At 46.9% G+C, this 15,656-nt stretch overlaps 1 protein-coding gene across 1 annotated transcript; it reads right to left on the minus strand.

The window, feature by feature from the left end:
- Positions 1 to 733: 733 nt before the first annotated feature.
- Positions 734 to 14,885, minus strand: LOC109313797 (ectonucleoside triphosphate diphosphohydrolase 8-like). The gene is made up of 9 exons (XM_019540515.1): positions 14,753 to 14,885; positions 11,644 to 11,761; positions 9,662 to 9,812; positions 8,974 to 9,133; positions 7,703 to 7,936; positions 6,524 to 6,793; positions 4,658 to 4,768; positions 3,983 to 4,120; positions 734 to 2,217 (listed from the first exon to the last, which is right to left on the minus strand). Exons 1-9 carry the CDS (start codon positions 14,873 to 14,875, stop codon positions 2,035 to 2,037), a joined length of 1,488 nt encoding a protein of 495 aa, XP_019396060.1. The 5' UTR covers positions 14,876 to 14,885; the 3' UTR covers positions 734 to 2,034.
- Between the last annotated feature and the right edge of the window lie 771 nt (positions 14,886 to 15,656).

Genomic DNA, 15,656 nt, shown 5'->3' on the forward strand with positions numbered 1-15,656 from the left:
ATATGCTCAAGCGAACCCAGGCGGAGGGCCATGCTCCCCACAAAAATATGGGAGCAGAAAGCAAAAGCCGCCACAGTCCATACCAATCTGACCTCAAAGTAAATTTCTTTCCTGACCACAAATACAGCAATCAGTCTGTCCCTGAATGGAGGGGCAAGACCCTCTCGACAGGAATCTCTAGCTTTTAAGTCCCTGCAGAAGCATTGGCACATCCCAGTCAAAATCCCAAGCCTTGGCTGCAGCCAACAACTAGTGCCTCTGAGGACATCTAAAAAACATCCTGACACATGTAGCAGAAAAGGGGGGGAGCAACCAGCAAAGCCCACCGTCTGCTCTGTCTTTACTAGAGAAAAGGTGCAAGGCTCTACCTTTCCCTCCTGGAGGCCCTTAAGGCATTTTTGCTCTGCCTGTTAGTCCTGGTGGAGCGCAGCATGGGACTGTGATAACTCTCATAAATTATTTTAAGAGGGAACAAGGCATTAATAAGATTATACACAGCCAGGTGCTCCTTCAAGGATGGGCTGTTGGAGTCACCCATGAGCAGGTATAGGATTTTGAAAAGCGGGGTGCAGATACCCTGGCACATCATCACATACAACTACACATATTTTTGTCTGGTGGAAGAGAAAGCTGTACCAATATGGCCAAGGTTTAGCATTGTATTATTCAGTTTAAGATCAAAACAAAAACAAATATAATTCTTGGAATGTGCATCATAGTAAAATATAACTTATTTATTCAGAGTCATAAAACAAAATCTGGTTTTCTTGAGTGTCTTGACAATACCTCCAATACTTCACTGTCAATCATTTCTATACCTAAATTAATATTATCATACCTGAGTTAAGGTTTTTAGCTAGAGCTAAAAACAGCGTGCAGGGCTGTAAAACAGAAGAGAGACATTTACCAGGAATAGCTAAGAGCAAGCAAAATTACAGAACAAAGGATAGCTTGATGAGATAAACATCAAGACCATTAAAATGGAGAGAGGGTTGTTAATGCCTGGGAATGGAGAGAGATTAACAGGGATTAGGGAGATGATTAGGGTGCATCACTGCACCCTCCCTGGATCCACCCCTGAAGTCATCTCTCGTCCTGACAGCCCAGAGTCCTTCCATGTGGGGTAAAAGGGGTACAAATAAGTACCTAGAGCAATGGTTCTCAATTGGGGAGCCACAGGACACCTTCAGGGGTGCTACAGCATGGATCCCACTGTTGTGGCAGCCAGATGGACCTGCCCTGCATGCTTTGTGCACAGCCAGATTAGAAAGGACTGTGGTGGGTACTCCCATCTGCATTACGATTGTCTGATAAACCTAAAGCAGGCAGGTCTTGCTGCAGTCCTTCTCGATCTAGTGGGGCACGTGGCACATCCACCTGGCAGTGGTGGCAGCAGCACCCCGGTTGAGAACCACAGAGATAAACTGAGGTAACACAGTGGTGTTTCTCAGTTGGGGTGCTACCAAATTTGCAAAAGTTATGGAGGGTGCTTGACTCTAAAAAGGTTGAGAACCATTGATCTGCAGCCAGAGGCCCTCTTCAAGGACAGTACTGGAATATAACCGACTGTAGGAGAGTGTAGAGGCTTTGGCTCCCCTTAGTGGTTATCTGACACAGAACACTTGGGAGTCAGCTATTGGTTGCAGAACCAAAGTTATTTTGGTGCCTCAGGGGGCTGGCAGACTTCTGACTGGACTTTCAGAAGCACTCAGACAATTCAGCCCTGGTGCAATTGCTGAGAATTAAGAACATCAATGCTTCTGAAAGATCTCTCCATGTGTACGGTGCCTAAACACCCTTAAAACACGTGTCCATGGTTTGTTGGCTCAAGGTAGAGGCTCACGCTTTGCATGCTGTGGCTGAGGTGAGGCTCATTCACTTTAGTGTTGAAACCTGCAAGTTGTCCGTGCTTGAGGGTCCTATTGGTTAGTGATCAGCGGTCCTCAAACTTCCTATTAATTGATTCAGGTCTCTGATTAACTGACACAGTCTGAGGTGCTGGAGTTTTCGCTGTACTTTCCTGCTAAATGGCTCCTATGAACAGAAGGAAATGGCCATGGCAACGAAGCAAATTGCCAGAGTTAGGATGATGAAGAAGATGGCAGCAATCCAGGTGTCCTGACTGTGTCCTTTCACCTGTTCCATGGTCTCTGCAGGGATCATGTTGGTGAGGTTCAGCATGTAGCCTAGGGTCCAGCCGATGTCTGTGTTCGCAGCCTGCCCAGGAAAAGAACATCCCAGCATTGATGTTGGCTCTAACAGTGCCACCAAGTGGAGAGCAACTAGTGTCCTCCGCTCTCATGGAGAGATGACCTTATAGCTAATAACCTGTTCAATGCACCTAGGCCTAAAAAATGGGAAGTGTGAGACTGAAAGGTGCACAAGGAAGAAAGTGCTGCCATACCTCCATATCTTTTCTGCACTGCACCAGAACCCAGACTATGGTAGTAAAATCCTTTCACTATCCTTGGCTCCCAATTCTCTCACAGGCCACTGTGGACAGAGCAGTTCAGAGTCTTTCTCTTGTCATTAGTAAGAATGAAAGTGAATGTGTGGCACATTATACCCCTTACCTTACACGTGAGAGATCCATCAGCCAAGCGGACTCCCAGGGTATGTCTACAGTGCATCAGGAGATGTGATCAAAGCATGTGTCAATACATTTGAACTTGGTTTTACTTAGCTAGCATGGGTAATTGCAGTGAACAAACAGCAGCACAGACTTCAGCATGGGCTAGCTGCCTGAATAAGTACGCAGGCTCATCCTGCTAAATTCCATGCAGCTATGTCTTCACCACATTGTTAGCCATCCTAGCTAGGGTTGTGCTACCTTGGGTTTGCCCACTAGGGCTGTACAAAGCTTTGGGTGGTGATTCAATTTGGAGAAGATTTGGCTCGATTCAGTAGCCAAATCTCTGAATCTGAATTGAATCGGGACCAATTTAAAGGTCTGGATCAATTCAAAGTTCTCCGAATCTTCAGCAAAGAATCGGAGAGCTTTGATGATTCGGGCAGTCCCCGGTGGCTGCAGCATGGAGCTGCAACCACTCCAAGCTGGTAAGTACTAGGGGCAGGGTGGGGGGCTGGGGGAGGGGACCATGGTGGGACCCCTGCCAGCCGTCCCAACCCCCGGCTGCTCCCCCAGACTCCCCATGGCTGCCCCTGCCTACCCCAGCTCTGTACTTTAAAAAAAAGCCCCAGTGCTCAATGGGTGCTGCTGGGTGGGGGGCGATCCCCACTGCCCCATGCTGTATGGGGGGCTCTGCACGATCCCCCTTGACCTGCCCCCCCCGCTGCCCTGGCCCCCCCAGGGCTGCCCTGCCTGCTGGGGCTCTGGCCCTTTAAGAAAAAAAAAAGTGAAGAAAAGCACAGGGCATCACTGCTCCTGGTGCAGCCTCCGGGCTTTGGGGGCTTGCTGCTCGCCGGCAGGAGCAATGAGTCCCTGGGTTTCTTCAGGGTTTTTTTTCTTAAAGGGCTGCAGCTGGCCCGTGTGGGGCAGCCATGAGGGGGCTGGGGGAGCGTGGGGGGGAGGTTTGGGGGCTCGTGCAGAGCCCACCACACAGCATGGAGCAGCAGGGATCGCCCCCCACCTGGCAGCAGCTGCTGGGCCGAAGCTTTTTTTGCCCCATGTGCCGGGAGCTGGGGCAGGCAGGGCAGCCATTGCAGGGCTGGGTGAGGGACGGGGGATGGGCCTGGCCTGGCTGATTCGGAGATTCAGCTGCCAAATCTCCGAATCAGATTTGGCCAAATCGAATCAGGACAGTGATCTGAATCACCAAATCGAATCACTGCCCCCCAAATCAGCCGAATCCGAAGAAAATACTAGCCGCTCTGCACAGGCCTATTGTCCACCGGTGCTGCAGTCACACCTCCAATTGCAGTGGGGTCATGCCCTGTTGCAGCTGGTGACACTATAAAGCAGATGACTCTTTCTTCAAGCAGGTCTGTCAACCCAAACTTTGTCCTCGGATTCTTTCCTTACCTTCATCTGGAACATAATATTTTTCCAGTTGTTTTCATTGAATTTATAGGCATCCAGCAAGAGCACAAGAATGTAGTTGGCATTACCACAGTAATCCCGCAGCCAGTTTTCTTTCTCTTTGGGGTAACTCGATAACAGCTGGGATTAGGAAAAAAAACAACAGGTGAGAAAAAGGTGGAGGTTATTTCCAGCAATGCAAGAATTTATCTCCAAGCTTTCAACAAGAAAGCAGCCTATGTGTACTCAGGGAACTCCCTGTTGTGTGGTGGAAGGGATAACTTTGCTGTTTCCAAGCTACAGAGGTACCTGCTTGCTTATGGACTAGGCAGGTATTTTTATGCACCCCTCAGGTCAGTTAGGGGCAGCTTCCCCCCCTCCAGTATTAGTAGTTTACAACATGAGCAGGGGGAGAGATGTGATCACAAATGATGGTGCCCTGTGTCCCCTTAGTGGCAGCACAGAGCAGAGGTCACACACCATCTGGCACTGTCTTTGGGTCTACTACTTACAGCATCAGTTCAAGTAGTCCCAGCCTGCCTGGCACTGTGAGGACCCCCTGCACCACCATCCTGGAACCCTTTGCTTTACAAGGGTTTCTCCACAAAAGGCCCCCTGGCAGGAGGAGCCACCCCTACGTGTCCAGCTGTGTCATGTATCCCATCCCAGGGCACGTACATATGTCCAGTTTCTTGCACAGAACTCCTGGATGGTATTGTTGACAGTGGCCAGGGACTGCCCGCTGGTCAGGTTGAGGAAGCTGAAGGTGTAGTAAAAGGCAGAGAATGCCTGAAAAGCAAGACATTTAAAAGGTCACAGGGAGCCTGAGCACTCTGCACTGGGCAGTTATATAGACACAGACAGCAGAATCAGGTAGGGCAAGTGGCAGCCTCCATGCCAGTTGGCATAAGCCTCAGTCAGTTAAGACTGACATCACCGCAAGCGCCAGCGCTGAGTTGACATTGCAGGTTGGCAGGGTACAAGCGGGGTTGAGTGGACAAAGTACTGGCCTTGGAGCTGGGTCCTATGGGTTCTACTGATCCCATACGTGATCTCATGGACTGCGTGTCCCCTCTCCATTCCCCTATTCCAAGGGGGAGCATGCGGCATGGAGCACAAGTGCTTTGCCATATATACTCTCTGTAAATGCCAAGTAGGATCCTTCTTGTGGAGAAGGGGAGATGCTTTCAAAGAACAAAGGTTAGGTCTGGTGAAAATCTTCCATTCATACTGCTTTAATAGAAAATGTACTTTCCAGTTAAATAATTTTTTTCACTAAAAGGTAGTTTTCAGAGAAAACATCGAAAAGCCTCTGTTCAACAGCCAAACACCAGAAACGTTGATTCAGACACTTGCAGTGGACCTCATGGGACCTTCCATTTGCAGACCTTCTGTGGGGAGGGCAGCCTAACTCATGCGATTCCTAGGTGCAGAGCCATTACCAAGCAAAAAGAGGCACCACTATGCATCATGGGACATGCGGCCTGGTGAGACAGCTCATTCAGGAAAGTGGGACATGATGCATCCAAACAGCAGCTGACAGGAGCCACTGGGAAAGCTCAGGAGGACACATAATATTGAACTGAGACAAAAGGAAACAGAGTGCACTCCGCTTACGTGTACAGCAGATCAGTGCATAGACTAACTACTTAACTGCATAATACAATGCCAGCCCCAATTCTTCACCTGTTGTTTGTATTATAACAAACGTTGGTTAAGTGAGTCACATCTTTCAGCCTCTTCGTCTGTCCCATCAAGTTTAACCAAAGAACAATAAGTGCCAGAAACACTGAAGGGAAGCAGCTGTCAAAGGGCTGGGGTTAGAAGCAAAAGTAGGGGACAGCAACCCTGACATGTCCCATCATTTTCAGGGCTCCTAATAACAACCCTGACATTTACTATTGGCATCCTTAAGGATGAGAGGCTCTAGGCATCTGAAGGCTGCTCATAACACAGCACTAGCAGTGCTATGTGTTTAATGGGCACTGCTTACATTAAGTCTGGGAAGGCACATATCCCAGGTAAGCACCAGTTTTTGTCACCCTTGCAGCTATGCACTTAAGTGGAGTGGACTGTGATTCAACTGGGTTGCACCAATGAGGACAAAACAGTTTATTTTCAGCAGCAAATCTAATTGGGGGGTGAGGATGTTGACAAATAATCGAACATTTCCATGGTGAAACGTCTCTCCCCATTTTCCGACATGCGCCGACACCAGCCTTCTGAGTTTGCTTTGCTGCAAATGTTCAGTTCTCTGTTTTGACAAAGAGGGAGCTGCTCCCTTTTTGTTCTGAGGCAGCAGCCAGCCTTATATTCCTACACTTCACTCTGGTATCACAAGCACACTGCTGTTTGGAAATGAAAGGACTAATCTGGGTCAACCATGCCTGCACTCTGGTCTTAGCTCATGCCTCTCCCCGCTGCAAGACAAAGGGTGGGAGGAGGGAGGGAGGCATACCTGGTCCTTGTAAGAGGCACAGTGGGTCACCCTGAGCAGAACACGGTTTAGAGCCTGGCTAGGAGAGGGGAAAGGATTCAACTTACAAAGAACTGCCCATTGACTGGAGGCTGGTAGATGCCATTGAAGCCACAGGTTTGACCCTGGCCACATGCAGAGAAATTGAAGATCTGCCTGACAAGCCTGAGGCACTCTGTGGCACTGCCTGTGCCAAACAGTGTCACGTTCCATGGGACTTCGGGTGGAAATGACTCATGGGCAGCTGTGCAAGGACTAACATGGAAGGAAGCTGTTGAAATGGTTGTCTCATAGCCTTTTGGGTAGCAGGGGTGGCTGGCATTCTTGGCACTTGTATCCTAGGAAAGGTAAAATCATGTGATTCACAGGGTGAAACCTCATTCCCACCCCCTGTTCTCATTAATTCCAACAGGACGTCACAGCCAATAGAAGCTGGACAAACTGGGAACCAGTACGGTTGGCAGGCTGCTGGTCTAGCTGCTGCCCCTTACTGGGCAAGTTTGGCCTTTTCTTATCATGGAACTGTCCTGTCATCAGTACTTCACTTTAGCTTAATCAGGCTTAGATGTGTCTGCACATGCACAGCCCTTCTCTCTCCCTAATACACTATCCTAATGTGAATCACTGCCCTGCATGCACTCTATGATATGCAGGAGAGGAGCCAGCTGCTACTTAGGGCTAGAGGGACCTGCCAGTCAACCGGGACCAAGCAGGCCACTGCTGCCAGCAGCTTCTCCTCACTCACATATGGGGAGGAGGTTTTGCATGCAAGTCCTCTGGGCGTAGGCCTCACTAAGTCCTTAGAAAGCAGGCAGCTGAATGGTAGGGATTGCTCAAATCCCTGTAGCCTCAATGCCCTGGGTTGAATCTCCCCCACCCTCTGCCTTAGCTCAAGATCTCCCAAGTATATGAAGCCCTGGTTAGGGAGACTGTCTTCTCCTTGTACTGCTTAGCACTAGTTCAATCCCTCCTCTTCTACCTCCTGGTTCCTGTCTTAAGCATGACACTGCCAGTATTCTTCTCTTCCCCCGATTCAAGGCCCTGCTCCTCTCCTCTTCCTGATACTCATCACAAGGTCTGGTTTCTACAAGATCCCATTCCTCATACCCAGTGGAGCCTGCTGCACCCATTCAGAAACTTCTGATGCCTCTCCTTAAAACCTCCTTGTTCTCTCACTTCCATGTAGCAAAAATTCAACCCTACGATTAGAACCAGAGTTGAATCCACCACAACAATATCCCCCTCACCTTGATTAGTTTCTGCACCACCTGCTTCTGAGCCTCATTCTGCCCATAGCAGAGGTAGCTGTGTGTGTAGATGGTGTAGCTAAATCCGTAGAGGCTGAACTTGGAGGCTTTTGTTGCGTCAGTAATTGAGCCACTGGGGATAAAGCTGATTTGGGCTGATGCTCCTCCAAGGTCCAGAGCACCCAGGATCTTGGCTGACTGTGGGTGGATCCAGTCACGTTGTTTGGGTGAGTACTGCCAGGACGACATGTGAAACCCATGGTGAGACAACTTCAGTCTTCAGCTACTCTTGTGGGGGAAGGAAGCAGCAGCCCCTTTCTGAGGGACCAGTCCAGAACCATGTAATAAACTGCTACAGGAACTAAAAACCCCAACAAACCCCAGCCTTTCAGAAGTAATGCACACTCCTTTGACTTATTTTCTCTGGCAGAGGCACACCGAACATAGGGCATCCATAATTTATGCAAACACAACCAAATACCTCACTGAAAGAAAACAAACTTGCTCACACAAGGGCAAGGATGAGAGAAAGAACAAACTACATATCATAGATGTTAGTCATGTTACTTAATGCATGACTGCAAGCTGTTCAGATTCTTCAGCGATGAGGCTGTAAAAGAACCTGGGTACAGCCAAGTGAATTAAATCAAATGGAGAAGAGCAGGAAGGGTTAACTTCCTGGCAAAGGCTAAAATAAGACTCTAAAAGGCTCTGAAATAACTCTCTGAGAAGGTTTTGAAACAGAATCTGATCTGGTGTATGTAGTTTTGCCCATAAGAGTGCCTTAATTTCCTCTTACTTAATAGCAAAATGTAGTATTTCCCTTCCTGTTTATCTTTAATGATATCTCTGTTTATGTCTATATCACATGATACTGTTTCTTGGCTGATTGGTGTCATTGAGTGTCAGTGGATCGACTGATCATGGGCTTTTTCTAAACCAGTAGCATCTTCTGATGGTGACGTTACATTGCACTACAATAAAGCAAACTGGCTGTGTTGGGGGCTGGGACTCTATCGGGATAAGAAGGAGGCCGTTCTTAGGTCACTAGTCAAAATACATACCAGGATTGAAACGAGTCTGCAAACCATTACGATCTGATGTCTAAGATGAATACTATAGGAAGAGTGGGAAAAGGATAAAGGCTGGCCATTTTTGAAGACCATCCATCCAGAACCTTTTATAAGAACTAAATTAACTTAGAGATTTAAGAAATCAAACTTAACAATAGCAAAAAAGAGGCAGGATTTTCCCTCACTCCAAAGGCCCACCTTGATGAAGGAGTCCAACAGGTAGTTGACAGTGATCCAGCCATAGGCTCCCTCTTCTTCTCCTGTAATGATTCGAGCCCCTCGGAAATTCACAGGGTACTGTTGCATGGTCGTAGCAACTTCATTCAAAACTTGATCTGCAACTAATTTGTTCTTCTGCCTGAGAAGAAGAAGGTACAGAAGGAAAGATTCTCACATGCCAGAGAGTCGGTCAGTAGCTCCTAAGAAACGCAAGGTGTTCTGCTTTGTGCAGTTTCACGAGCATCGTGTTTCTGCAGTTAACATCCCACACTGTGGGAACTGAGCAGTTTTCCATATTTCTCCCTCTCAACTCCAGCCGCCCCTCTGTCCAGATCTGGAAACCCTACAAGTCAAATTGCCCAGCAGCAGTTCCTAGAGGAGGTGAATCTAAGTAAACCTATGTACACAGATTTAGATAACTTTTATGGGTTCCCTTGTCAAGCTACAGCTGGGGTCAAATGTTCGAGGGCATAATATGTTCAATGGCGGATGAGATTTTCAGAACCGTTCAGCCTCCATCAGGCACCCAGTGTGCTGAGATCTATTGCAACTCTGGTAACTTGCTTAGGTCAGCATATGAGCAAAGCACTCTGGCCTTAGTCCTTCTATAACATACCGTTTGTAGCATGAAAGGCATTTCTTTGTCTCTGGGGCCCAGTGTTAATACCTCAGTAGCCTCATGCCTGCTGTAGCTCCAAGGTAAGCTGGTACCTCACTCTGCCTTTCAGCAGGAATGATCTTCATGGCTTCATCCAGACATTTCCTTAGGGACTCACCAGCTTTTGGAGGATCGTTGGCGTAGCTTGATATACCAGGTCCTGGAACACAGTTAGTATTGGATACACGAGGGAGACTGAGGAAAGGAAATGGCAGAGGAAGATTTAGGGAGATAAGCCTGTCACATCTTAGCAGTGAGATAGGTCACCCGCTCATGAATCTTTTAGCAATCCTCTGACTCACCTCCTTACCTCACCTCCCTGGAGCATGATCACGTTAGATGGAAGCAGTCAAGTGAACCATGTGGCCTGAGGGTCTAATGCAGTGAGCAGTCACTTTACTGATTATTTATTCAAAGCCAAAACATAAGGCCATGCAGGAGGTTGACATGAGGCAGCATTGACATTAGTCTGAGAGCTAGACAACCAGAAAGCTCCCCAGGCCCACCTGCGGCCAGCAGCTTCAATAAAGCAATTACTTCATTTCTATTACAAACTACCCGTGCTCCTTCTCTGCCAGTAGGAAGCTCAGAAGTGTTTATGCTGTGCTGTGAAGACATAGTTCCACTGGTAGCTTTCCACTGATGCCAGCACACTACCTATATCTGCAGTCAAAACTCACAAGCATATGGCTCGTTGCACAGAGATGGGCAGATGGGTCACAGTTCAGCACAAGCTTCTGCTTCCCTTGGTGCCCACTGTTGCCATTTGTTCATAAAGTTTGTGAGAAAAAAATGGGCCCAGAAGAAAGCAGGGATAAGAGTGTTTCACCCCGCAAAAGAGCATGTGGGATAAGGTTCGCAACAGGTGAGCTGACAAAGAACCTATGAGCCACCTACCTGCAACTGGGAATCACAAAGCCAGGGACCTTGGGTCCCTGCCCCAAGCAGCACTGTGCATCTCTTGGCCACTTGACAGACATTTGTCATCAGACATCACTTCCCTCTAGGAAATGGGGTTGTCATTAAACATCCCTGCAACTGCAGCTAGGTTACACAGTTTCATTATGACAATAGTAGGGGAAAAATGCCACCCTCTCACCCTTTCAGTTCCCTCTAGGATTGCTGGCAGGGTTCCTCTGCACATCTTGCTGCAATGCACAGTGTGAGGAAAGGCTTCTGGGGAGCCAGATCTTCATTCCCAGTGAGGAGCAAATCTGGGAGACAGGGATCCTTGCCTCATAGACAGTAGCAGGTTTCCTCTCCCCTGCTCAGCCAGAGCACATGAGGAGAGAGAGTTGAACACCCACTGGGACCACAACCATCAACATAGACCTGGTAGCTGATAGCACTTGTATTCCAAGGGGGTTCTCCAACTATGCTTTGCCTCTGGTGGTGGGTTCTGCCATTGTAAGCTCAAGGGTCCAATTCAAGCCTAGGTGGCCTATCTGGCTTAAATGGTTAAGATAACACTAGTCCAATTTCTGTAGCCTCCAACAAACAAGGCCTAACATCACATCTCACTGCTTCTGATTCCCCAGCCCACAGGGCTAGGTAATTATCTTCAGCTGGGTGGACTGGAGATAGCCTTCAGTGCAACTCGTATCTCTTGAGGCATAGGAAGGTGCCTTATCTGCTCTGCTACATGTCCCTCCTATCAGAGGTTTGAAAATCTCTTTGGATATTGTGGGCTACTTTGGGCTTCTACTCTACTCACAGTAACTGAATGTTAGTAGACGTGGGTCCTATGGTCCCTCTTCTTCTGAATGGATCCAGGTAAGAGGTGTGGAACAAGTATTATGGCCTGTGTACACAGGACCCAACTCTCTGCTCAGCTTCATGTGTGTGGCAGTGTCCCCTGTGATTATGGAGCCTGGTGACGGGATCTGACTTTGCCCAGTATTTCCACCACCCAGTGAGCCCTGCTCCACCAGAAAGCTCAGAGCAGCACTGAGCGCATGCCCTTCCCCCACAGCCAGGACAGGAATACTGACCCTCCACATCACAGGATAATGTCTGGCTGACCACTCCAGTGTTGTTCTCTTTGTCCGACTCCCACTGGTAGATGAACAGAGAGGTGTGGGAGGAGCCTGCATCAAACACCATCCCATACTGTAAAGGACAACCAAGTTGTAAGAAGTGAGGGAGGCAAAGCAGAGACAGCACCCTTTCACTCTCCTGACTCAGGATGAATAGGTCAGCAAAAGGTAGAAGTAGCTCAGACATCCAGTGTTCCTGCTCCTTATCCCAATCAGATATCTAAGCTATGCTGCTGTGGAAGGTGAAATATTCAACCGGAAAGTCCCTTAAAGGGGTGACCTCAGCTGATGTACATGTACATTGGAGTCAATATATTTTCACTGCCTCCACTGATGACTTCAGTCCCCAGAACACATGAAGCCATGCTGTCAGGTTGCCCCTCCCTAACCCTTCCTGTGTATTTCAGCCCCATTCTGGAGCAGATACCTTGAGAGGCTCAAGGAAATTCACTCTCTTTGGTCCTTATTGAAGAAATATGCCCATGCATCCTGACAGCAAACTCCAGCCATAAGTGTCTTCTCCTTAGGAACACATGACTCTCACTATGGCCGCACCAAAAGTTCTGTCAAAGACTTCTCCCAGCTTGGGCAGATGGGGACACAAGGCTGAAGGGGCAAAGTTTGGTAGCACATAGATGGGCCCCACAGTTTTTGTTTGGACCTGGGCACATGAACAAGATGAATAGGAGTTTAGCTATTGAATGTGATCTGTGAAATGTAAAGGGGTAACTGACACTGGCTCAAACATAACAATATTCCATAAAAAATCTATGAAACAAGGAGTCCAAATCTGAACCACGTAACCGGTTTCAAGTAGAGATTGTGATTGGAGTGCAAGCATCCAAAAACTGGGATAACTGGTTTTGAAAACTGGACTTCTGGCACCTCACATGATAGATAAGCTAATGAGCAGTTTGGATTTCAGTGTGGCTGTTTACTGTGGGGTCAAGGCCAGCGGAGGTATTAGTCCTCAGAAATTCTCTTTAAAAACATGGTCCAGGTGAGAAAAATGGCTTGTAGGCAATTGGTTTGCAGAGCAAGTCACACCTACATGTTACAGGAGATTTCCAGTTATAGATTATGGGGTGTAACTGAATTCTGTTTTGAGACCCAGCTTTTGGAGGAATTTTTACCAGTAAAGCCCTTTGTTGATCTGAAACAGGAACAGATGCCTGAATGTTTCTGATGAAAAACAAACTGAATAAAAAGGAACTATTTCTAACCACAGGTCTCATATTCCTAGAGAAGAAAGCTCAATAGTGAGCATGAGCTCCAGAGGTCCTACCAGGTTTGTTCCAGCTCAGTGCTGCACACTTGAAGACGGACTACCAGACCAGCCTAAGAGACTCTCTGGCTAGGAATCAGGGGATATGCTCTCTGTTGCCAAACGGATTATTTTCTCTTTTTAAAATTTTTTACATGACTGTTATTTTACTGAGTTCAACATCCAAATTGGTCTCAAAAAACGACTTTTTATGTGGAGGATCCTGAAACATCTAACTGCTATAAAGAATATAGTTGTGGTAAAATAAAGGAATAAAAAATTGTAAAAGCCATGTATCACTTAAACAAAGCATAATCAGGAAGTGCTGAAAGTGGACTGACCAAATGTCAGGATGCATTATAAATTAAGGACCTCAATCTCAAAAAGCCACCCTTATCATACTACTCTGTTCTCATTACATAAGCCACTTGACTTACCTATTAAATCCCCTAATATATGATATCACCTTAACAATAGTCTGAATCAAGTTTACCAAAAAATAGCTCTGCAAAACGAAGTTTAAAACATCAGCAGTTAGTACATTTTTCAATTTCATTTTAAGTAAAACATGTTGCTTTCCAAACTCCATATCAGTTTTCTGTTGCAAAGTTTTCAGGAATTTTGGTCATGCTTGTTTGTCAGAGATCTCTTGTATCAGTTCCCTATTTTCAGTCTTGGGACTTTCTATCCTGTTTTTGCACTTATTTTTGCTTCACATAGCTTTGCCAAATATTATTTTATTTTTATCTCCTACTTACATTTCCAGGCCTAGCCTACCTTCTTATTTTCTTCCTATATCACTGAAAGTCAAAGGGGTTGGGGATAGCTAACTCCCTTAGAAAATCCCAGCCTAGATGCATGTTTATATAATGTAGTTGCTGAAAACAAAAGAGTTAAGAAAACCTAACCAGCCAGCTATCTGTCAAGTGCTCTCAGAAAAGATCTGAGCTGTTGCTCTGTTGTACGAACAAGCAGAAGATGAGACAAGCTCTGCAATGAATGACAGTGGTCTTCCACAGAATGCCTGTTTTTGACATGTAGCCAAATTAACAACACACAAGCTTACACCCAGCCAGATCCACTGACCTCATTTGGATGGTTGTAGAGAGGACCAAGTCCACAGTGCTAACTTCTTCAATTCTACCAATTGTGCCCCGGTATAAGAGTTCTTGCAGAAACATACTGGGGACTGAGCATTGTGGAGGTAGCCACACCAGTCATTAGTTTGTATAAGAGACAAAGTTATATTATTTTATTCCTATCTGGCACTAAGGTGATCTTTATTAGAAGCCCGAACAGTGCTTTGCACAAAGGGCCTGCAATGCTGACTTGGAGCTTTGTTATAACAGCAGCAACAACAGCAGTAGTCTCAGTCTCTAGTATGATTATCATCACCATGACTGTTATTGTTACTGCTATTTGCATTATGTAGCACTTACAAACCCTAATCAATCATGCACAGAGTCCTGCCTCCTTAGGCTGGGTGAGGTACAACTGCAGAACCCTGGCCTACGAGCCAACGAGACAGTATCGACCAGGGGGATAAGCAGCAGTCTCTATAGTCTCTCTCCAGCTCTCTCACTTGTATGCATTCATACATGGGTGGATTCCATTTGTGTTTTGCTTTCTATTTGGCATTCAGGGAGATTGGGAAGTCGGTCAGTCCTAAAATGATGCAGCCTTGTTTGCTATTAAACTGTACGAACTTCTTAAAAGTTTTTAGTAAATAGCAACATTTCCAACCATCCATCTAAGGTGACTAACCTCTGAGTTGTGTATTTGGGGGGTCCCAGCACTCACCTTATTCTTGGGCGGCAAGAAAACATTGCTGATTCTCACCAAGCTGAGAATGAGGGCAATGGAGGAGAATACAACCACGGCTACCAGAAAGGCATAGGTGAAATACTTTGAACCGATGGCCATTTCCAGAATGTAACCTGGAAACACATACAACACAAACAAAGAGCACAGGAGGAGGCAAGTTCAAAAGGTGGTTGAATATGGCCAGCTAGGAGCATTGCTATTACCTAAGCAGCAGAATTAGCAAGGAGATCGTCCCAGAGATCCTCTTCACTACAAATGCTGTTTGTATATGTTATACATTTCACAACTTTCAGTGCATGCCGAGGTAACCATTGGAAGCTACCACAAGACTAGCAATGCTGGGATGAATAGGACGCCCAAAAGGAACGTGACTCACCACCTGAAAAGTCCATGGCACAACTAAAAGCATAAGCCAGGGATGCCTCCCATCTAAACTCCTCTACTCCTTTTTTTTATTTACCTGCTTGCTAATGTTGAGGATATCCATTAGGGTTAAACAAGAAAGGACAAGACCTAGAGGGGTAGAAATGTTATTTCCAGTATCCTCAGAGAAGCCAGAGTCAATGGGAAGCCATTTTGGTTAATGAAAGCAACACAACCTTTCTCCTGGCATTGTTTCTGATAGTCACTAGACTCAGGCAATTCTAGAGCTGCACTGTGCTGCTGGTCTTATATCTGCAAGGTTATTGTCACGAGGGCTGTGCGAGGCTTCAGACAGAGCTTCAGATCCAGAGACGCTTCGGCCGCTTCGGGTCCAAGCAGCAGGTCCGGGTCGAAGCTCCGCCTCGTTCCGCTTCCCGACGCGCTTCGGAGCCGCCTCGGAGATCTGGCCATATCTATAACTTTGTTGTTTTTTGTCCAATGTGAATGAAATGTTCAG

Source organism: Crocodylus porosus, unplaced genomic scaffold (genome assembly GCF_001723895.1).
Source record: "Crocodylus porosus isolate Cpor-Errol unplaced genomic scaffold, CroPor_comp1, whole genome shotgun sequence".
Classification (NCBI taxonomy): Eukaryota; Metazoa; Chordata; order Crocodylia; family Crocodylidae; genus Crocodylus; species Crocodylus porosus.